At 44.5% G+C, this 24,323-nt stretch overlaps 3 protein-coding genes across 4 annotated transcripts in view; 2 read left to right on the forward strand and 1 right to left on the reverse strand.

Moving 5' to 3' along the window:
- Positions 1-655: 655 nt before the first annotated feature.
- LOC119227193 (pentraxin-related protein PTX3-like) lies at positions 656-4,035 on the forward strand. Its single transcript, XM_037485722.2, has 2 exons — positions 656-1,995; positions 2,452-4,035. Exons 1-2 carry the CDS (start codon positions 1,860-1,862, stop codon positions 3,075-3,077), a joined length of 762 nt encoding a protein of 253 aa, XP_037341619.2. The 5' UTR covers positions 656-1,859; the 3' UTR covers positions 3,078-4,035.
- A 1,032-nt stretch (positions 4,036-5,067) lies between these two features.
- Positions 5,068-9,449, reverse strand: slc35g2a (solute carrier family 35 member G2a). Its single transcript, XM_037487378.2, has 2 exons — positions 9,121-9,449; positions 5,068-6,661 (listed from the first exon to the last, which is right to left on the reverse strand). The coding sequence occupies exon 2, from the start codon at positions 6,633-6,635 to the stop codon at positions 5,277-5,279; it is 1,359 nt and encodes a 452-aa protein (XP_037343275.2). The 5' UTR covers positions 6,636-6,661; positions 9,121-9,449; the 3' UTR covers positions 5,068-5,276.
- A 6,173-nt stretch (positions 9,450-15,622) lies between these two features.
- Positions 15,623-24,323, forward strand: part of stag1a (STAG1 cohesin complex component a) — a 30,404-nt gene continuing 21,703 nt past the window's right edge. For both annotated transcript variants that reach the window (XM_062557200.1, XM_037486255.2), the window contains exon 1: positions 15,623-15,804. The gene's annotated coding sequence lies outside the window, so the exon portion shown is untranslated. The remainder of the gene's footprint in view (positions 15,805-24,323) is intronic.

The following is a 24,323-nucleotide window of genomic DNA, read 5'->3' on the forward strand; positions in this document are numbered from 1 at the left end:
TAGTACTGAGACCCTTGTGATGTAGCTACCAACTCTTTGCTCTATACTTTAGTCCTTGAGTAAGTAGAGATTTGTGTGGATAGCTACAGTATTTACACTTCATTAGTGAGCTGATGTTGGTGTTAGAGGTTTAATGTTTGTGAAAAAATGGAAATATATATGCAAACAGGGATGTTATGTTAGGGTTAGGGTTATGTGTTCTCCTGTCAAGCTGTTTTCTGGGTGTGAAATCCACTAATATATAAGTGATGCTGACATACTGTGACGCATGCTCCACTGACCGCAGTATCTTTAATTGTATTGACAGGAGAATTCAAAATACTTGGAACGGAAATGAGTGTGTGTGTCTCATGAGTTTGTCTCCCACTCCACCGCTTTGTAGTTTGAGGCGGTGCCGAAATGAAAGGGGAAACGAACTGACACCGTGACACATCTGCTGCCTAATGAGATTGATCAATCGCAGGTTATATTGAGCAGCCAGAAGGCCCAATAATATCACTATATTCACTCAACTCGCAACACTATTCCAGCTCCACATTTTAGGGGACGCCTCACATTTATTATAACCAGGACAGACTGTTATCTTCCCTTTCAATTTAACCTTATCTGCCCACTGCACAAAAATCGGTAAAATAATCGTTTGTCAAAAATTGAAATGGGCCGAGACTCCACTCTGTTTTAATAAGTCTGTTTGAACTGTGCCCATTTGACACTTTAGAGGGGATCCAAACTGTTGAATTTGATCGTATTGGGTCAGCGAAATGAACGCACTCAGGCCCACAGTCAGCTATTTTTGGTCTAAATGTGTCCTTCTCTCACCAACTTTCCTTTCTATCTCCTTCGCTTCCTCTGCAGCTTTTCTCTCTTCCTTAGATAAACATGCCAGCTTCCACCCCAATCAGTCCCTCAGCTATTACGCGCTGCCAAACAGAGAAAATCAAACATAGTTTCTAGTGGACATGCTGACATCTGCAGGGGAAGCTCAGTCTGGAGGTCTGCAAAGAGTATAAAAGTCGAGGCTTTTCCTCTGACCTTGACTTGTCCTACTTCTGCTGCTTAACCCCAACACCTGTTGACCACAGCCCCCGGCCTATGAAAATAAGGTCAATTGTGCTTTAAGTTCTTATTCTTCCTTGTGAGATGTTTCATTGACGTAAACAAAATGCAATCACAGACAGAAAGGAAATTCTGCTGTGTTGCTTAGCAACACAATTTGATTTCAAATGGTGAAAACAAAGTGATTCCAATATAATCCAAAACCTACAATTCTGCAATTGACTTTGGTTATGGCATCTTGTGTTGATGCATCGAGGGACTCATCAGTAAAATGTTGAAAAGACGGACAGACCTCGAGAGAGTGGGTGAGTCAGCAAACAGCCCCAAGTGCGTCAGTTCTGCAATAATCAGATCATACAATATCTGTTTTCACAGTAATGTGATACACAAGCCATAATAGGCTTCTGCCCACGCCAGATCAAGTCTAGGACTACGTTTGCATGATATTTTTGCTTCCATAAGTTTCCCTCCTTTCATTTTTCTTCACTTCAGCTTTCCCCTGTGCCCCTACAACTCTCCTGTTCTTTCCTCATTATGCCCCTATTTCCCACTCAGTTTTGACTTTTGACATATTACCTCCACTGAAGCATTACTCACCGAGCCTCCACAGCCCCCCCACCTCTGTCCCACCCTCCACAAACTTCCCTCCTGCTTCCCCTGTGCGGGGTTTAAAAGCCAGCACCAGCAACAGTTGGCTCAGTGTGAAGGACTTGAAATACAGTGAAGCTTGAGCAGCTGAAAAACTGGGCAAAGAACACAAAACTTTTGCGATATTTAAAAAACGGAACCCATTCAGTGGCCCCATGCATGTGTTCAGGATCTGGCACGTGCTGAGTGTGCTTTGCTTTGTGGGTGCATCCTTGTGTGTGAATGAGCTCCAGTATGGAGAGAACTACGCAGAGAACTACGATAACGAGCTCTCTCAGGACCAGCAGGAGGGTGAGTTGTGTTTATTACTTCTTTGTCTCTTTTGTTCCCTGCTTGTTTGAACAGACGGCTCTTTGTAAAGAATTCGTCCTCCGCTCCCATGCTTGATTCAGATACGTCTTATGTGCTTTGATTAAGGATTCATGATCACACATTGATTTATTACTTTTGAAGGATACGCAAAGGTGTCCATCGTTGGTCCACTCCTATAAACTATATCCATAAATACAAACACATAACAACATCATAGTATACTATATACTGCCATAAGCAAACACATTCTTTCTTCTTTTAAATTGCACTATTGTAACTGAATTGTAATTACGGGTTTTGCAGAAAATAAATCATTTTTTATTTTCTCAACTTTATTGTGGTTTTTCTTGACTTTCTCCTTTTATAATCAATCTTTACATTGTTGTACAACTATGAAGGTACATAACTGATAATGCCTATGGTAATCGTCTACAGAGGAAACGCCAACCACATCATGGCAGGCTGCAGATCCCTCCCGCTGGGACAAGCTTTTTATCACTCTGGAGGACTCCCACATGAGGCAGAACATGCTGCTGGAGTCTTTGGAGCAATGTGGCGGAGGAATGGTCTCTCTCAAGACCCAGTTTGATGAGCTGGCCAAGATGCCATGCCGGCCGTGTCCGCCCAGCCCGGAGTCCGCTTGCAGGGCGCGGGTCGAGCACGTGAACGTCAGGCTGCAACAAGGCTTGCTGGAGCTCCGGGGGGAGGAAGCAGAGAGGGAGAGGAGGTTGAACGCTACGCTGCACCAGCTTCTGCACAGTGGCCATGAGATGAATTCCCGGCTGAAGCGGCTGGAGGAAAAGCAGCGAAGCCACGGAGCGGTGCCTTCTGGAACGGCGGGCGGTGGGATGGGGAACCAACCAACACGGAGGCCTGGAGGTTCATTCACGTCTGGCTTGGAGGAGCAGGAAGTTACTTCACAGCCGCACATGGCCTCACTGGAAAAGGCCGTGGTTGCCATGGCAAAGGAGCTGGAGAAGGTTCACCTGCAGCTGAGCAGAGTGATGGAGCAGGCAGGAAGGACAGCGGTCATACATGAATTGCCAATAGGCAAAAAATAATGTCAGATTGATCGAGGACTCTCCAGTGGAAGTTGATACTGCACATACTCTGTTTTTAATGTTTTAATGTTGTATTTGTGAGCGTGTTTATGTCTGGGGAGAATGATTTTAAATGTACCAAGAAGTTCTGGGCTTTCGGTAATGAATAAAAACAAATGAGTTGACCTCATCAGCCTCGTGGAAGGGTGTCCTGCCTCCTCCCATACTGTAATCAACCTATTTTCAGCATTTTAGTGCACTACCTCAATGTTTGTGTAGTTGTGGTGGTGTCCGACAACCACAGGGAAGTGTCTCAGAGGCTTGGACTGTGTTCAATTTTGGGCAGGTCGCTCCATCTCGTTAGATGCTTTAAGAGTGTCTGGATGTGTGTATGTGGAGTGTTTATGATTAATGAAACCCCGCCAGAGCTATTAAAGCGCCGCCTGCCAGTCCCTCCTGCAGGAGCACACACACACACATTCATTGTTATAAATCAAACAAAGGCTGGTGTTGACTACAGTTTATGTGCGATGGTATTTGCTTCCAGAACACCTCTTCATTGGTTTTCTCCAGTTTTATAAATTTTTTGTGGATTTTCCAAGGATGGGAAATTTAGAGACTGAGATAAAAGGAAAAGGGGCAAAGAGAGAACAGTGAAAACCGAGTAGGAAGAAGTGTTTAGATCCTTTACCTAAGTAAAAGCAGTAATACTCCATCATAAGTATAATGAGGAAAAAAATAAAATACTCAATAAACTACTTTTAAACATTTTTATGTCATAACTGGTCAAGAGGCACCTATCACAACAGTTTAACTGGTAATTAGTAACTAGCTGTCAAATACATTTCTTTGAGTACAAATAGCAATATGTTGTCCTGGTTTTATGGAGTAGAATTGAATAAAGTAAACGGATCTACAGATTCTCCTTGACTTAAAATACAACGTTACATTCCAACGCTAAATAAACAGCGACACATCAAATTTGAAACTACGATTCTGATTCGACCAGCTTTCTTATATTACATGAAGGCCCACAACCAAGGCGATAATGAGCACTTGTGCCTGTGTGTGTTTGTCACGCACCTTTCCTTAAATATGCAGCTGCTGTCAGGTTGCACAACCAACTCTGTGTCAAGTAGACCACAAAACACTTGAATCCTGTGAAAAATACACACAGTGCAATAACACTTATGCAGTCACTGTCTGTATACTGTATAATACTGTTGTTTCAATTGAGGATTATTGTTTTTATTTTCTTATTTTAGATTTGCAATAATGCTTATTTGTATTCATTTGTATTTGTTTTTTACTTTACTACTTCTTATTATCTCTTGTTTGCACTTAAACTACGCTGCTGTAATTTTCCCGCTGTGGAAGTAAAGCTAACAAAGGATTATCTCATCCTATCTTATTATAGCATGTATGTAAACACATGCAGAGATACACACTCACAGACACGGTTGTGTTAAGTCTCCATCTGTGCAGTGTATGTAGGATTTAGTGAATGGAAGCTTCGTCATATCGTGAATGATGAGGAAAATAGAAGAGAGGCTCAGGAAAAATGTATTAATCAGTTTGGAAATTAGGTATAAGATACAAAGAACTGTGTCAGAATCCACCAGCTAGCCAGATAGAAAGCACAATGTACCCACCACCCGCCTCGCTTTCTTGTCTTTCGCCTCTGTTTCATCATCTGCCATCACTCTCCTTTCTCGCTCGCTTCCTTATCTGTATGCCAATCCAATCATCTTCTCTCCCTCTACCAGCATTTATCTTTCTCTCATTGTGTCTGGCTCCTCTCCCGCGCCCGCCAATTTGTTTTCTGTTTTCTTGCCTGTTTGCCAGCAAGTAGATGGCATCAATCCTTGGCAAACCCTCAGCTGGCTGGTAAAAATAACTGACATTAGACTCCTGTAAAATGTGGCCATTACACTCTCTCACTCACACACAGACACACACACACGCACACTGAAGGGGATGAGATAGATTCTAATGAGACTCCAGGAATGCATTGTGTTCAACAGAGAGAGATTTTAATGTCACATCTAATAGTCACGACAACAAACAACACAATATTGGACCCTTCTCAAAAGCATAGAGGACGATACAAAATTGCTAGAAGCTCCAATAAACATTTAGCAGTCTCTTATGTGCACCGTAACCAATCATATGAAGGGTTGAGGGGAAGTCATGGAGGAGGTGGGAGGTGAGAAGAGATGCCTATTTGATAGGCGAGTCCATAATCTCCTCGTACTCCTCCCTTTGGCGCCGCCCCCCCCCACGGGCCGGTAGCAGCTTCGTCGCCACAAGCCAACCGACGCTCAGCATGACAATCACGTTGCCGACCACCTCCGGCGCAGAGGGGGCCAGCGGCAGCACCGCCAGATGCAGCAGCATGGCGACGGGTGCCTCCAGGCTCTGAGAGGCGGAGACCAGAGCAGGGTGGAGTCGGGTGAGGGCGTGCGTCATCCCCAGAAAGGCTGCCACCGAGCATGCAACCAGGCCCAGGACCAGACCCCAGGCGGGGGCACTCGAGGGCCAGGACCAGCCCTCCTGGAGCAGAGCCAACGAGGCCGGGGCGAGCAGGCAGCCCGTCCAGCTGACTGTGAACAAGGCGGTGGCCACCCCCACCCTTTCCTTCAGGGAGCGATACCCAACGAGAGCCAAAGCCATCCACAGCCCTGCGAGAGCTGAAAGAGACCAGCCGAACGCACACCTCCAGAAAGCAACCGGGTCCGTCGGCGAGTCTGAGTCGCTCCCGTCTGCCGTGGGGAGTAAAACGAGCCCCAAGCCGCACAGCCCTGCCGCCACGGTGATCCCGTCAGCCAATCCCAGCCTCTCCTCCAGGAGCAGGAAGGCCAGGGTCGCTGACAGCGCCGTGGTGGCCAGGCGCCAGGTTGTCGTGGCGTTTCCGGGGGAGACGAAGGTCGACGAGGCGTAGGCGCAGCAGAGGGAGAGAGTGTAGGCGACGCCGTAACAGAGCAGACGTAGACGGTGGCCCGGCGGGCCAAAAAGGTTCTCCCCCTTGTGCAGTGGCACAGCCACAGAAAGGAGCTGGACGATGGACCGAACCAAGAGCAGGAACAGGGGGCCCAGGCCGAAGCGTTCAGAGGCCAGGCGGGTCAAAACGATCAAACAGCCGTGCGCCAGCGCCGCGCCCAACAGCCCCACCCAGGTGAGCCGGGACGCAGACACCGACGCCTCCCCGAAACTGGCCAGCTGCTCCCCTACTCCTTTCCCGGAGCCCTTCGCTGCTTTGGCTCCCCCCTCGCCGCCGCCATCTCCTGCCACAGCCGCTTGAGGCTTTTTATCCGTGTCTTTGTCTTTGGAGCCAAACAGAGTCAGAGGCCACTTCCTGCCCTCCGTCAGCTGTTTCTTGTCTGACGTCTCCTCCAGGAAGGAGCCAAAGTCCTCAAAGGACGGAGCGTCGTCGTAGCCCTCGTCCCCCGGTTGTGGGAAGTGTGTGTGCACTCCGGGTTGAGGGGAGTAGGGGGTGTGCTTAGTGTATTTGGCGGTGACGGTGTGAGGGTGGATCTTTACCCTCTTCTTGGAGCTGGTCAGGAGGTGAGTGGACTCCATTTTACAACGTCGTTGGTGACAGACACCTGCGAAGGAGAGGACACTTTAGAACCAAATACAGGATGTGTTGAACACACGCGCTCCTGCAAATCTCTGCTTTTTCCCCTCACGCTGTCCCTCGCTAGGATGCCGCTTGATATCTCATATATTTTTTATATCAGAGATAATAATAGCTGTGACTCTTCCTGTGTGCCCCTCGTGTTTGGCAGGGAAGGAAGGTAAGCTCTGGCCATCAAACAATCACTGGTTTAATTGTTGGCGTTTTTTTTAGGAGAGTTCACATTGAGTTCATATTAGCAGGACCATAAAGCCCCCTAATGGCACATTAAAAACTCTATTGTCGTGCCTTTTAGACATCTCGGATAACGCGACCTTCAAGGGGTGTTAGAGGCGGTTGCCAAGGACGGTTACACAAGCAGGCGCTTCATGCCCCATTTGTTTTTTTATATCTTGCTCCCTCCGTCTCTTCTTCTCTCACGTTTCATTTCCAAGCGTCCAAAAATGAAACAGAACTATTGTTCATCCTGGCAAAACATTGGATGTGTGTGCTTTTGAAAATGAAAACAGGTATATGAGTCCCAAATCGAATGTCTTATTTATTACCTCCCTCTCTTCCGCCTCCTTTCATCTCTCCATCTCTTTAACTTTTCCCCTTCCAGATCCTGCTCCACGGGTGACTGACTTGTACCTGCGGTAGTAATAGCTCTCTGCAGCGGAAGAATATGGCCGTGCAGGTGCTGTACGGTACATACCCACTGCTGCATTCTGGTGGTAAAACACTCTGCAGTCCAGTGGTTTCTGGAGAATACTTTCCCACAACATTACATTCAGTCAAGTAATGCATGCAGAGCATATAATGCTCAGTTATTTCCCTGACTGGGTATTACTCAACAGTAATTTGGCTAAAAACAGCAAGTGAACCACAACTTCACTCGACTCATGGCAATACAGTACGTTCACACACACACACTCTGAGTGGCAGCGCATTCATTACTATGTGTAGGTTGAACGTCTCCAGTCAAAATAGCGTCTCTGTGCTTCGACACAGCGGGGTTTTTGAGCTGAACGCTGATGTCAGCATGATAACATGCCTCTAATGACATGGCTAACATGCTTATTTTCAGTTATTTGACCACTATTTACTTTTAAGTTTACTCAAACTAGCAGGGAGTTTGGGGGTGTATCCGTGGCTTTTACTAAGATGATATTCCTACAATTTAACTTGAATTGACCCTTCATAAATGATGACAGCTTGAAGGGTCCTGCTGGGTGCATGTACTTAATTCCTCGACTTGTACTAAAATAATGAAGCATTTATTTGGGTTAAATGGAACATTAAAAATTTCACAACCTCCCAGGTTGCTGAACCTCAAGTAAAATATAATGAAGCAAAAAAAAAAACCCTGCAGGTATCAGGTTGCACCGGTGGCATTTTATTTTACATTTACTCCACCTGAAAGCCAAAGGGAACACGACGTTCCGTTCTGTGAAAAACCAAAAGCTTCTCAGTCTTTAGTATTTTCTGATCCTAAAATTGCAGCCTGCCTCTGCAGTGCCGCTGCTCTCAAAGGCCGGTTCCACTCCTTACACAACCCCTAAAATGAGCCGCTTCTAGGCAGCATCGAACCTGCACAATGTGAAACGAGGCACAAAGGCCAGATCTTCTGAGGATGCTCTTTAAACTGTATTTACAAGCACATTCTATTTTTTAATGCTTAAGTATCTCTGAAATGGACTAAGAGTGTACACACATTTTATGAATGGTACTCCTATGGTAATTAACAGAATGAATATAGGTATATACACGCACAATTATTTCTACACTTGTATGTCCTGTACTTTGAATTGCCTTGTGTAGATCCACATTTTGCCCAAGTGTCTGTGGGTATTTAAGTGAGCGTCTGCATATGAAGGGAAGATGTTAAGGCTTCAAGGTTATCAAGGTTCCACGGTGACGCGCATCGGTGACCCCAGTGTTTTGCACACAGACACACACGCACGCGCGCAAAACGTCAGGGTCGTGCTCCACGTGTTGTCGCGATTGAGTCCAATTCAATAGTCTTATTACATAATAACGCATCTTTGTTAAAAGTCCAGACATTGCACAACGCCCGCACCTACAGCGACGAAGGTTCGATACCCGGCCCCGGCACACGGTGAGGTGTTTGGTTTGGCGTCCTCCCTGCGTGAGTGAATGTATGTATGTATGTATGACGTTGTAGTCTGCAATGAAAGCCCGAACCGTGACCCATGACGAGTTCCTGAATGGAGAGGAGTGAACGCACACTCCGCGTGAGCACTACGCGTGCACCCGCAGACTGCCACACCGAGGCTCAATCAACGAACCCCGGCTCCTCACAATTAGTGACCCGCCGTCATTTCGTGGCATTGCATGATGTTATCCAGTCAATAGACCAAATGGATATGCTATTTAGGGCTCATAGTTCAGAAGAAAGAAAGAAAAAACTCCTCCGCCCCAACTCACCTGCTTTCCTGCAAACAGCGGATCTCGGGTTGAACCTGACACTCGGTCAGCCACAGTCATTTACCGAGCATCTTCAAAGACCCGTCATCTCTCTCCCCTTGGCCATTTGCTCTTCTCGGTCTTTTTTTGCGCGCACCCTCTCCTCCGCTGTCTCCTGCCGCCGCCAATAGTCTCCTCAAGGACAAACGCGCTGCGGTCACCTCACTTCCTTCTGCGGGAGGACAAAGCGCGTTTCGTGGCGACCTGCTGCCCGTCCACTCCGCTCTGGGCTCTGATGATACAGATGCGGCTCCGCAACCTGACCAGAGAGATACCGAGAGAGAGAGAGAGAGAGGGAGAGGTGGGGGGGGGGGGGGGTAATCATAAAGTCTGAGCATGCGTGAGACCACCAAACATCAGCACTGTATCACCCTCATCAGTCATCACACTGTGTGTGTGAGTGTGTTACAACAACTGGAGCCACCAAAAGATGGCCATCTGATTATTTGGGAATGTGCCCTGTGAAAAGTTAAAATACAAAATGTCGTCATTCAGGTTCAGCACTTGTACTTTATCATAATCTCATCAAACATCTAGTACCAAACACTTTTCAATATCTTCATAATTTAGAGGGAAGCAGATTTTCAACTGGCATTGGATCAGTGTGTTATGGGTGGCGTGTGCGAATTAACCTTTCAACTTTCTGGCGCTGACACAAAATGGTCAAATGAGCTGAGGGTCACAACAATTCTATGATGGTGCTTTATTGGCAAATGATCCCTCTGAAACTGGGACCTTCATGGTCCATATTATTTTGTTTACTGAGAATGTAAATCTTTAATTTATTTGAAAATAACTTATATTATATCTGACATATATTCTTTCTTTATTTATGTTTTTTACTATCAATCACAACAAATGTCAATGCTACACCAAACCATCGTATTTATTCATCGACAGTTCAGATGAAGCTATTTCCTGTTCATATGGTCCATGTGAAAATGTTCTTTCCCGTTTGGTGTGTTGACTTGTCTGGTCTGAACAGAACAGAAGGAGGAAGTGGGACGACAGGCTGCGAGTCAGACGCCATCGTCATCAACATCAATGACTGAGCTCACTGACGCTCTTGTGGCTTAATAGGAGACGAGATCTGCTGCCAGGTTCCAAGGTCTTCCAAGAAGATGTGGTTGTCATAGAGGCATTTGAGTCATAATGATAACCACAGCAGGGGTTTGAACGCTGAGCGGAGATTGAATAAAGAGGAGGCCGATCGGTACAGTTTCTCTTCTCTGTTGGACTTAGAAACACTGCACAATCTCGCACTCTTTCATCTTTTTTTGCAAGCTGATAGTAATTGCTTTGACATTTTGCTGACACAACACCGGTCTGCTCTGCTCCATCTCCGAGCCGTATTAACCTTTGCCGAATGCGTCTGGCTTCACTGATGTTGGCTTGGACCTTTATGCTGTTTAACTAAGAAGCAGCCGTCTGTGTGGACGCTGACTTTCACCAGGGAGCACATAATGACCATCAAGACGTCTCTTCGTGTTCACATGTTGGCCCAGATATTTGGGTTATGGAGATGATTAAATGAACAGCCAAAACACATTAGCAACAACCACTCTTGTCTCTGCAGGGCATCTTTTTCTTTTTCTATATCTGGCTTTGAAATTATAGTTGTCAGTTTCCCTTGCCAACCAATTACACTTGGTGATGTCTAATTAGCCAATTAGACTTCATGTGGTGAGCATACATCAAAAAAGGAATCAATGTCAACAGAGTAAATGTACTTGCACACAATTATTGATCATTTTTGCTGTAGACTATAATCTAGTATAAACTATTGTTGTAATTAGGCAACTAGCAACAAGCAAACACCTGCCTAATTACACATTAAGCAGACTCAAAGTAACGCATTCCTTTGGATTCATGTTTTAAGCCACTCAACAAATCTATTAATTCCCCTTTTTCCTATTGACACTCTGTAGCTGCCAAAGTCTCCACTGTGTTAACAAATCCTCACGTACATTGTCTGCAGTTTGTTCCTGAGCAGGTAATGTGAAATCTTTCAGTTATTCAAAGTTATGAGTCTGAACCAAAATAGCGAACCTGCGAGTCAATAAACCAAAAACAGCCTGAGAGAATAGTCTGGTAACATTTCTATGTGCAACTTCCCACATGACACATGCTCATTTGAGCCATTATTAATATAAAACATTGAGTTGCCGAAGCAGTACCAAGTGTTGGTGAAACGCACGTCTGCACTGCAGATTTGCTCCTCAATGGAAGACATTTACTCGAATAAATTAAGTCAAACATTTTGAGTCGTTTACAAAGGCGCGATGTATTGCCTTACAGCAGGGAGTTCTGTTGGAGCAATTAAGACAACAGGGATTCTGGATGTTCAGTTTCACATATTTTTAAGATACAGATCATCTTATTGGAACAGCGTTTCATCCCACTCTCAGGAGCCCTGTTCTTAAAATGCATGAACAGCTCTATTTATATATGGGACACCAGACTCTAAACTTGTACTGTTTCTTCATTTAACCCAACTGGTGAGATGTTTTCACATAGTTAGCTGACAGATGCTGTCAAAATTGGTTCTTAAAAATAAGTTTGATATGAACAAATACATTGGCCACTGATTACAAAAACAGTTACTTTCCTCATGATCTGCTCTCAAGACCATAAATAAAGGCGGTCGTACTCGGAGAGATGCATAGTGGTCAAGAATTTCGCTGACTACATTGCTTTATTTCTTTCTCTGTCTAACTCATCCATTTGCTCCAGGCTTTTCCTCTGAGGATGAGGAGGACTAGCTAGTGTTTCCATGGTTACGCTGAATAAGAATACACGGGGCACAGCTATTTGGCGCATTGTTTAAATCCCGTCGTCTACTGTGCCGGCCGGCCTCATAGGTTCATCAGATCCAGACAGAAAGTGCAGCCTCCGGGGAGGAGTAGGTGACTTGCTGTGATGACAATATGCCAAAGATGGCAGAGACAAGCTGACCGCGCGGGGAGGAAGTGGGGAGAGGGGGAGGCAAACGGGGGTGGGATGAGAGTGGTGTCGTGGGGAGAAGAGGGCCACGGTGGAGGGATGGAGAGCCCGGCAGACGCAGAGAGGTTTTTGATGAATTGTGAGAACCGGAGTCAAGAAGCTTTTTGTGCCTCCCTCCTTCCATCTGCAGCCAGGATCGAATGAATTATAGAATATTGCAAAGAGTGCTGAAATTGGGTTTTTCCTTTTTTACACTTCCTTCTTTCCTCCTCAGTCTGCCTCCTCTCAAACATACGCCATCTATTTCTGTTTCTCACTTATGCTCACACACATTAGCTTGTAGGCTGGGTAGTTTCTCTGCCAATGTCACACTTGTTTAACACAGGAAGGCCTCATGGTTCTCAGTCTGTCACCATTCATGGAAGCTGACCTTAGATTTGAACAGTTTAACTTATCTTTTTTCACGACATTGGCTGTATCTATTCAGCACGAGTTCTCCTTGCACTGTCGCAGGCTTATTGTAGACCTCTCTTTTGGGCGGTCAGTGTTAATAAACGTTAAACAGGATTTCATTATTCAATGCTTGGGTCCATGGATGTCTGAGCGTGTGTTCTCATTACGGCCGGAGCTGATGAGAGCACAAATAAGTGAACCGTAACCTCAGACAGAGACACATTCCTTACCGGGCCTCTGCAGTGGGAGGAGGAAGGGAGTCGTAAAGAAACACTGTAGAGATGAGGAGCGGGATAAGATGAGGAACCCCTACGGAAAATTTGAATGCTGGGCAGGTGGTGTATGACACACACACGCTGCAGCAAAACAGAACCTTGCCTACGTCTGCTGGCATCTGCGTGTGTGTTCCAGTGAGGCTTGTGACAGACGAAGACAGCCCGGCTCACAAATACGGCTGCGATAGACAGTTTTCTTTTGTTCCACAGCTCATGTAGCACTGGACCTCTCGTACATTTTGCATTACCACAGTTGTGGAAAGGAGGACGGGGGGGGGGGGGGGGGCAAGAAGCAATGTGGGGGGAGACAAGAGAGACAAGCAAAGAGGGTACAAACAGGGTGTCAGAGAGATTGCGATCGACAAGAAAAGGGAAAAAACAGCCCTGGGTGTGAATACGCTGCGAGGGAGGTCATGGAGGAGTAAAAATAGAACAGACAGAAAATGACCACGTAAGGCCTCTCTGTTAGTCAACAGCCCCAGAGATGAAACAGAGAATGACTGTAGACCATTGCATAACACCCAATACGTCAAATGGGTGTGTTTAGACTGGTTTGAAATGAGCCGTCGTCAGAGAACCCTTGACGTCTGTGATGTGTTTTCCCACAGATTTAAATGTTTGTCACTGCAATTGACTCTTTGAGTGATAACCTGCGATTACCTTTGACAGTCTAAAAGGGTTTGCTCTGCTGATGGAGCGCCGTGCAGTCTCTGTTGCCATGGTTACAGCTCCCTGGAAAAGTTTTTAGATAGCGATGGATGCTGTTTTTGATTGCGTTATGTGTGCGCATCCACGCTTGGCCATATGTGTGTGTGCCAATGTGTACCATGAAATCTGAGGCAACGTTTCCAAAACTGGGCCAATGGAATCACTAATATAGATTCAGACGTCTTGACGCAGACACAGATTAAGTCCACTAGTTATGTAACTCATCACTGCACCATACTGCAAAAGTCAGGTGTAGTCTCTATGAAATAGATTTACCTGGGCCTCTACAGAAAAGGTTTGGGAGGTTGAGAGAATGCATCTTGACAATTTTGTCCCAAAAGGAACTGGAAAAGCTTCACAGCAGAATACTGCAATATGACGCCTGAACAGACACACGTACAGTATTTGGTGTACTGAGTATGTCTGAACACTGTAAAAAAAAGAAAAGAAGACAAACAGCCTGTAATAATCTTATGGTGTGTATCCCTGAGAGTGTGTGCCTGTTTAAAACTCTAATTGATAAGAGAACATTCCTACTGTGAGTCAGTAGGGGTTCATGAGAGCACAGACATGAGGTCCTACATTTAGAGAGGAAAGTATGAGTAATTAATGTCAACAGCTCAAAGTGACAAAAATAGAACAGCATGGTTAAAAAGTAATATTCTCTTGTAAAAAATATTTTCTTTTTTTGATACAATGGTATTACCTGTCCATGACCCTGAGTACAGAAAATGAAGATGATGATGGATGGTATTATCTGTTTTTTGCAATTGACTTTTTAGCAGTGTTTTGAAGACAATATGGTAAATTATACATACGTGATTGTGTTCATTCAAGATTACTGCAAAAGACAGATGACACAAACGAGATATGTTTACGTTCCTTCAGTGACAATCTCCGGCACCAAATCATCCTCCTGCCTTTTCAAACTCATCTGCCACTGATGTGATTTATTTGTATACTTTTTAAGACAAAACATAATGCTAATCTCAGCATGCTGAGAATGGACAGTCCGTTGATTTTGAAGACAATGTAATGACAATGTAAATTGTTCCCGGGTAAGATTTGAGAGATATATATAGAAAAAATGCAATAAGAGAATAAGAACGGGCTACTTGCAAGCAGCTCACCCACCATGTTGGCAAGCTGAATTGATCTGGAGATAAACACCCAAATCCAGCTCTTTCCAGAGTTGATTTTCTACAGCTGACCTTTGACCTCTCAAAGAAATAAGGGGAACATTTTTCAAATTATTTTTCAACAAAGAACCTCAAAACAATATTAACATGAATTATTTAACCAGTTAGGATCCCCACAGCAGGACCTCATCTGTGAATATATTAATTCTGTTTGTCCAAACATAATTGCAAACACAATGTTTTTTTGCATCTGTGGAACGCTTCAATGACCCAAAAACAAGAGAATAATAATGCTTGAATGTGTGTGTGTGTGTGTGTGTGTGTGTGTGTGTGTGTGTGTGTGTGTGTGTGTGTGTGTGTGCGTGTGCGTGTGTTTGTGATTATGTATTTATGTTTGTGAAATAACCCTGACAGGGTTCTGGCTGCGGCTTTTATGGGGAAGACGTGTTGTTGCTATGGCAAACAATAGTGCATCAGTTCTCACTGTAAGCTATATCATATCAGTGTCCAATTTATTAACAAAGTATGTTCACAGTTCCAAGAGCAATTTAGAGGAAAATAGAAGTGACAATAACAATAATACTGGTTTAAGGTAAAAAATAGACTATTACATGTACAAAAATAAATGTAAGCTTGTATGTAGAAAGTGAGAATGTGTTTCTGTTAATTGTAGACAAATACAATCTGTGCAATGCGTTAAAATATATCACAAGCTTGTTTTATCATGTCTTTTTTTAACTATAATAACCTCTATAGTGATTAAAAATATATGATTCCTGAATAATGAATAATTAAACTGAGATTGATGGGGGGGGGGGTTCTGTGAGGCTGCGCGCGTCCCCGCGAGTGTTGTGCTTGCGGTTAGCCCCCCCTGTAGGCGCGTGTCCGCCCCGGCCCGAGTGTGTCCGCCAGGGGGCAGCTGTGTCTCGGTCTGAGGCTGCGCCGCTCCCGCTGCATCACAGAGAGGAAAATACCACCAGATGGCGGTTTAGGATTGCTGCTCTTCTCCCGAGGCGCGGTACCGCTCGCACGGCCAATTTTCAATATTAAAACACGCACGGTATTAACACGATAATCGATTTAATATTTCGGGGAGGTGATAATCGATTCGGCGATGCCCGCTAAAGGTGAGTGGCTTGTGTTTTTGTCCTGTTTCGTGCAGCGGGGAGGGAGACGGAGCACAGATTAAAGATGGTGGCCGCAGACAGGGAACACTGGCTGGTGGGGGGATGGGCGTTAGCGGCTAACGGAGGCCAATGTGCTTTCTCTCTCTCTCCCACCCCCTCCGTTACACGGTAGCCTAGCGGAGCTGCTAGCCCGCGCAGCTAGCCCCGACATTTGGGGACCAGACAGCTAGCTAGGAGAGCCGGGCGAGGGGTGGTCGCCGTCTGTTTGAGACCCCTGCGACCCCCCGCCCGGCTCCCTCGAGCTCGGCTTGTCAACAAACGGCGAGACACGCGCGTGTGACGTGTTCTGCTGCTCTTTGCGAGGCGAGGACTCGGGAGCATCACCTTCTCCGGTGCGCACAGCCGTGTTGTGACATCGCTCCTCTCCCCCCGTGCTCTGCTTACATTTGTCATCAACGCGAAACGTTGCCACGTTGTTGACTTTGTCACTACACCCCCTGGCAGTTTAGCTTTGTTGTTGTTGTTGTTGTTGTTTTTTCGCACACCGAATGAGACGAATAATAAGAAGCACTGCACTGAAGTATCTTCTTTTCTGTCCTTTTTTTTTCTTCTTCTTCATTTCTGCTTGTGTCAACATCAGCACCTCCGGCTCCTTTTTATCGCCTTTAAGTTTTCAGAGTCGGGGAGACTTTTCACACAATGAACGTGCTTATGATGCTGTATAATCACAGGGTGCTGCTTTCTCCATCTGAAACGCGTGTGCGGGTATGGACTGCGGGATGTTAAACAGTGGGTATGTGGCGCTTTCCCGCCCCTTCTGTGCGGGAAGCAGGCAACACTGAGCGGGGAAACGTGAGTGACATTAGGGGGAGAAGGGGAGGGGGGGGATTTCAGTCGTCCCTCCCCCCTCCCACACTGACCTCTGTACAGCTCGGATATCTGATAGTGGGTCAGAGGGCCTGCTGGTGCTACGCTGCGTTCGTGCGTTGTTTACAGTCAGCCATGTGATTTCCTTTCTCACGAAGTATGTCATGCATTGCAATCTGCAGCCCTCTTTCCTCCAGAGGTTTAGTCCACTATCACGCAGTTTCTCTGCCCATAACTGCACAGGCCATGTTTTGTTTGCAATACATTGCAAGAGTTGCACCTGCACGTGTTTATGACTCTGTGTGATGGCTCTTAAGACTTTGAGCTGCTGACAAATAGTAAGAGTGTTATCTGCCAATTTAAATATTGAATTCCTTTTTGAACTTGCAAACATTTCCACAACCACATTCCGGATGCACATGTAAAACGGGTTTGGAATTGTAAAGAATAACAAGTTGCTTTGCAGAGTTGCATAATATAGTTGTGTATATCATGGTATATCAAATTTGATAATTCTATAGGCATAATGTATTGATGAATAAACAGAAAGGAAAGTTTATTTTTTTTAAGCTAAACTAGTAACTGACTAGTAATTGAATACAATTATATACAGATTACATTTTATACAGCGTCACATGTAAATATACTATTTCATTTTTAAAATCTCTAACTTTTAAATAAAACACCCACTAACGCTGTTGATTTTTTAGAACCTGCTTCAGAGGTAAAGTCAGACCTTGGATTTTGATACAGTTCTGTTTTGAACAAACCTTTTCCGATAACTTGTCAGCCCAAGTAAAACATGGATTAACTTCAACATATTTTGGGTGCTCTTTTATCGCATTGTGTGATGTGAATCATGTCATGTGAGATATCTGTCACTAACACACACACACAGACACACACTGAGTGACATTTATCCCATTAGCAGCCTCCATGTTTGGTTTTATCAATTTGCGCTATATTAAAGACATCCACCATTAAGGAACACTTTATCTTAATTACAACAGTTTATTTGGTTGTTGTTGATTATTCCAAAGTGCTCTGTGTTTTTGTGTTGAAGAAATAACTATTTGGACAAGGTCTTTTTTATCCCCTGAAAAAGAAAACCACAGTGTTTCTAAAAATATACACACTTTACATTTGATAAGAATTCAGTTAGACAGTTTGAAGCTGCCGTACGGAGGGAAATGTCACAGGGCAAACCTCGAGGCATCACAGATATGGTGAATAATGCCTCCTCCTTCCTCTGTCCCTTGAATAGTGTTGCTCTTTGCCCTGGCTGTTCTTTTAATATACCTATACATGTCTAAGAATTGCATAGTGGTTCAAATTAGTAGTACACAAACAGGAGCTTTTTGTCATTTAAAATAATAATTTGGCAGAAAAAAGTGGGTGTTTTTTTCAAGGATAATTGAATTCAGCAAATTCTTTTGTACATGCAGCTTTGAAGGAGTATTGTTTAGATAAAAAGCGCGCCTGTATTGTGAGTTGTGCCTTAGCAGCCACTAAAGCCTGAGGCTCGAGGCTATACGTGCTTATAGTGATACAGCTCAGGGGATTATGTCAGGACTCGACATATGTCGGAGCCTATTACACGGCGACTTTGATTCGAGATGTTGGCTGTAGAAAGAACCACATTTGTTCGTATTGTCGTCCAGCCGTTGGCGGTTTTCAGCTCAGTTGGAGGAATGTCAAAGAAAAAACAACTATGGGTGTCGCCTGCCCTTATTAGGCTGTTTACTTTTCTGTTTAATGAAATATTGAGCATAAGCTAATCTCAAGAGCCCCGCAGCGATTTGAGAAAATGAATTGAAAAAGTATTTATAAGTAATCAATGCCCTGAGACACACCAATCCCAGTGGTCTCGCTGTGATTTATTATTATGATCATAATTACTCAAGCTTATGCATTTAGCACCTTATATTCTGAGTGTAAGGACTGTGCTGCATTAGTGTGATTACTGTATTTTTTTCTCTGCTCGTGTCAATATGCAAACGCTTTCTAAAACTGTTTTGTCCCGTGAGCTGAAGCTGATCTAAGACTTTCCTTACGATGTGGTTTCCTGGTGTCATTAGTATCATTGCTGGTGTTAGACTGGTTCGTGCGAGGAAACTCCAGGGTCCAGTCAGCAACACGATTGATGTAAAAGTCACGCTGAACTTTTTCACTTGACCGATGAGATTTCTTTTTTTTTTTAATATAATATTGTAAGCCGTTGAGTCTGTGTACCAATACGACGGCCACAGCATCATAGGCAAAATAAACACACAAGATGGAAAACTTGGTATTAAACTAATTTGATGCATATAATTATGAAAAATTGCTCGTTTGAATGCTGGATAAATTAAATTGTTGAGCCAGCTCTTGTTTTCACAGTTTTATAGTGTTACTTGCAGATCATTTGGCAACACGCCTGCAGTATCATTCATTGCAGCCTCACTACACAGACGCTAGAACAATGTCACCCATCGATTCTGACCTTTCTGAATCAATTACTCGCACACATCAAATCAGGCACCATTAAGTTAGATATTGATCGTTAGGAAGCGATGCTGAAATGCCAAGAGCTTCTGTTTGTGGATAACTTTGATTAACAATGAAAAGTGCACATACTGGCGTATGATTTGTTACAGTATTGCCACGGTCTTCTAATTCATTCAAGTTATAATGTACAACACCATGAGTTGCTCATACACAAACCATCTGAAGTATTGAGCTGTCAGGTGGAGACGCGATGAGACGGGGTTCGTCACGTCGTTGGTGGTGTAGAGGCGTGCGATCTCTCTCCACGGTACTGCCACCCGGCTCAGCGGTTTCTAGGCTCAGCCGGCTGCTTTTACCTGTTTGCTCGTGCAACCAAGTCACAGTGTTAATAGTTTGTTTTTAGAAGAGTTCCCACGGGGGGGGGGGGGGGGGGGTACGGGGGGGGGGACCAAGGCTTTACTTTGCAATGTAAAGACACTTCTTTTTCAGGCCCATTGCCTACATAAAAATAATATGTCCAGCTTTAATACATTAATAATTCTACAAAATAAACATTAATCAAGTCTGTTGTTGTGTTTAAAAAACAAAACAAAACCCCTCACTCAGGCTGATCTGACTTCCCGGGCCACACCAAAATGTGTGTTTAGCGACATTGAGCTGAATAGACGTGGAGTCGCCAACTAAATCACTTTTCTTTCTCTGCAGCTTACATATGTGCCCCCTAAACCCATTTTCCTGTGTTGTCCTCTGAGAATAGGGCTGTCACGATACCAAAATTATGACTTTGATACTATACCTACCAAAATATTACCGATGCAATGCCGCAAATAAGATATGTATGCATTACATAATTCTACAGATGTGTTTGAGGTGGGAAAAAAACCTAAAGCTATGTGGGTTGGGTACATTAAAGATGGACACATAATTAAAGGCCAATTTCTCCCCTTTATTGTATTTTTTGGTACAATTCTGTGTGCATTCTGACCTCGTGATCATATAGGCCCACATGAGTGAAATTGTTATTAGTATGTATGTATTTCTGCTGGACTATTCACTAAGTAAGTAGCAATTTTCTGTCTTGCTTTGTCTTGTGTTGCACTTGCTTGCTGTTTGACTGTTAGGAAAGTTGTTGTCTAGCTAACAAACACAGCTACAGGGCTGCCACCTCTCACGGTTTCCCCGTGTGAAACATGCTTTTGCGTGTTTTTACACATCCAATGTCTCACGCTAAAACAATCCGCGCTGGTCCATCTTCCACCTCGCCGACGTTAAGTGGCGCATCAGTGACGCTATTCGCGTCACGTTGACGTGATGGTTTGTCATAAACAATGTTTAGTTTAAGTTTAGCCGCTAACAAGACATTTCGTTAGCGATGGTAGCAAGCTGGTTATAACACGCTCGGACATTGATGCAAGTATTAAGTGCTCTAGTGTAGTGACAGTCAAACATCAGCAAATGCAACACAAGACAAAGCAGACGTCCTCTTTTACCCGGACATTTCCTCTTTTTGAGACCAAGTAAATGCGTAAAATAATAAATACTTCGTACCCGAAGTATTTCCAGATCTCACTTCTGGCATCTTTTCTTTCAACAAGCCGAGGACGGTCGACAACAGCTCCAGCACGAGATGACTCTGTGAGTGACGGCTGCCTGTTGCATGTGAGCCGGTAGCCCCGCCCACCCAGTCAATGCGTGCAGGGAGCAGAACATTGAAGGCGCTCTGGCTGCTGCTTTTTTATGAAGTACCGGTATTAAAAATATTCAAAATCGTTTTGAACGTAAGGGTACCGCGGTACCTTTCTAGTACCTGTACACCATGCAACATTATCTGAGGAAAAGCAAAGACATAAATCTTTCACATTGTAAAAAGCCCTCCAATTCTATCAAAAGTCAGACATGAGCCAGAAGGCAGCTAAACACAAGAGCCACAAATGCAACAACAATAACAATAACATATGTTAGCTTTCCAACTTCTTCTGTAGCTCGAGCACACATCTGGTCCTCGTACCTTAGCGAGCAAACAAACATTTATCAGAGAAAAGTGTTCTGCTAACGGCAGTGTAATAGCGTTTCCAAAACATGAGAGGTTTTTAAAATGCATGCTCAAAAAAATGAAAAAGGTGAGAATTAAACTCTTTATATATTGTCAAGTACTAACAAGACGTGCAACACAGAGGCTCTCAAGGCCAACAGACTGAGGGGCAGCTGGTACAACAAAAAAATGGAGCATGTGAAACTCATAAATCAGTTAGACACAGCTAAACAATGACAAAGGACGTGAATGCAGGTAGATGAGGGTTCATCTGCAAATTCAAGACAAACGAGACAAATGAAGTTCAACACAGACAAAAGTGAATATTTTTGCCGGAGATCTTCTCCTTTCATTCTTGCCTTTCACAATAAAGCCTGCAAAGTAATACATAAATCATATTGACATGATTTTGTCGCACACAAACGTTTATAACGTGTTTATAACGTGTTTATAACAGTGGCCCACGTAGCATTCGATGTTCCGTTGCTGCAGTGACGTTTGCCGTGAACGAAGGTGCTTCTGGGGGTTTAAAAATGCTCAAAAGAAACCCAAGCTGGCTCAATAGCGCCTCCTACAAAACTTTGAGCATGCAGCCCTGGCTGTATGTTTGACATAGATGTGCATGTTTTAGGTCTACATGTGGACCTAAAACCTCTTGCGGCCCGGCTCTGAACTCACTTTCAGCCACTTTAATTTTGTATGTCTTGTCGTTTCCAAGCGCTATATTTATATTCTATATTTAACCAGAGAGGCAGACACGACGATGCTCAGAGAGACTGTCCTTGTTCTGGCTGATCTGCTCCTCCATCTGATTCATTTCCTCCGGTACTCATCCTGCAGCTCATTGGTACTCTGGCTGCCTTGGACATCAGGTTAACATTAAACGCCTACTGTGTGAGGAAAAGAATGAACAAAATGGGTAGCGAAATGATTAAAAATGGTCTTTTAGGACTGTGAGAAAGTGTTGGGACGGTCTTCCCTATTCCTACTGCCAGCTTTTTATTTCTGTTTTACATCATCGCTGTAACGTGGAGCTTTGTAGACTGGAACACCTTATTAAATCCTGAGCTTTAGACAGACGGCTTCAAGAAACGACCGCTACTGGTGCTTGACTCGCATTGAGCGTAGGGGGGGGGGGTCGGGGGGAGGCGGCTCGAGCAGGAAGCCTCTGAGAAACACCGGCTCCCTACGTGCTCATTTCTGTCAAAAGGACATTTTATGGAATGCATCGGAAGCCTTTATTTTAAGGGCTTAAAGTGTGTACCAACTACTAAGTGGATGCTAATGAATTCCAAACAAGAAAATGACAAACTAAACTTTCAGTTGCTGATCAACACTGTACTTTAATAAATGCGTTAAACAGTCTTATCTGAATAAATACTGGATTAAAGTGTGCTGTAAACCTCTCTAGAAATGTTCATGTCACTTATAAAGTAGAAATGAACACAATTGTAATGATAAAATAAGGTACTAAAATGGACAAAAGAATAACATGGCGTCAAGATAATGGCAAATGAAATAAATGGCAGGAAATAAAAACACAATAAGCGTCATTAAAAGACGTATGTAATAGCTCCAAAACATTTGAGTCAAAGGCTAGTTTCTGCTTGTTTCCTGTCCTGTGGCTCGGAGAATGAAAAACTGTGTTTCTTGATTCCCGGATAGAAAGAATCTCTTTTTGCAGCAGCAGTGCAGTGAAAATCCTGTATTTGCATTGCCCTCGATGGAGATGCATCTCTCTGCTGAGGAGTGCAGTTCTGTTTTTTTATGGATGGAAAAGAGATGTTATGAGACATTATTGATCTCTTATTCGGAGGCAATGAAGAGTTGCCGAGGTTAATATCCGGCTCGTAGAGCCTCCAAGGGTCGGTGTCTTGGGGGACGGAGGGCGTAATTAAATCCTGGCTTCTGCTTCGGATGGTTTTCACTTGTTATTTTATGATTTACGTCTGTTGAGAGAAGCCAGATCTAAATTTGGCACGGGACTGGCCTGCAAGTGCCCACCGAGTAATTTACACAGCCGAGGTAAACCAGCTTCAAGCAACCGCAGAGAGCCCTTCCTGGACATCGTGTGTGTGTGTGTGTGTGTGTGTGTGTGCAGGCGCGGGTGTGTGTATCGCGGTCAGTGTTGTTTGTACACACTTTTACATAATATTGATCCGCTGGCCTGTGCCAAGTTAATTCTGCAGCTGTGCCGAGTGGAAGTGAAGTAGTTTGCAGAAGAATTCCCTGATGGAAATGAGCTGCCACACACTGCGTCCTGACTTAGAAACCTTTATTTTCATTGCGCACACAAACCTTTTTTTTAAGACAAAACTGTTGATAGACTCATGAAATAATCTCTGCGTAAAAGTAGGCGTCTTTAACAGTCTCTTGGGGCACAAAAAGAACTCAACCGGTACAAAGCCTCACAAAACTGCTGTGTACTCTGTGTAACAGCGTACTCCGTATGTAGCGCGGGTGCAGATGTGGCCGGCCGGAGTGCCTCGTGTGTATCACTCACAGCACATCTGCTCTTTTGGCCTGTGTGGAGGGGATTAAGGGGTTTCCCCCTTGCCGGACTGCATCAGATTATTTACCCTCTAAACCTCGATCCTTATTCCCTGCTGGCTGCACATTATCCTGGCAGCGTTATGCAGTCCAGCACAGTGTCAGGCGGCTCACGGCTCCCTCAGACCTTTGGCGCCCGTACTCAAGGTTCCACCAACCTTTTGAACGCGTTGGCCCGTGAGCTAATGCGTTTCATCCTCAAACCCGATACACACATAATGTGATTTCATTTGCTACGAGGTCAAGACATTCTGTCACCACAAATGCATTTATTCGCCTACACTGTTTGGTGAGACGGAAAAGCATTTCTGGTTATGGGTTCTAGCAAAATATCATAAAGTGAAATGCCTCGCGTAACAACTCATCGTATCCCTCTCTGTACCACTGTTGTTTTGGCCCGGTACCATCATTTAGACTATTGAAGATACCGTAAATGGATTCTTACACGCTTCCATTGTGCCGTTTGCGTCTGGCACCTGGCTGGGAGTTCCTCACTCCAGCACCTTGAAGCACAGCTTTTGAGAGCCCAGCTTCTGATTCCCTCGGCCTCAGTGTCTCCACAGTGATTACACCCCCCCTCCCT

Source organism: Pungitius pungitius, chromosome 14, assembly GCF_949316345.1.
Source record: "Pungitius pungitius chromosome 14, fPunPun2.1, whole genome shotgun sequence".
NCBI lineage: Eukaryota > Metazoa > Chordata > Actinopteri > Perciformes > Gasterosteidae > Pungitius > Pungitius pungitius.

Excerpts from the sequence above, each read along its gene's own strand:
- LOC119227193 (XM_037485722.2), top strand. The coding sequence starts at position 1,860 with ATGCATGTGTTCAGGATCTGGCACGTGCTGAGTGTGCTTTGCTTTGTG. Across the intron at positions 1,996-2,451 it reads CTCTCAGGACCAGCAGGAGG|AGGAAACGCCAACCACATCA; the intron begins GTGAGTTGTGTT and ends AATCGTCTACAG.
- slc35g2a (XM_037487378.2), bottom strand. The coding sequence starts at position 6,635 with ATGGAGTCCACTCACCTCCTGACCAGCTCCAAGAAGAGGGTAAAGATC.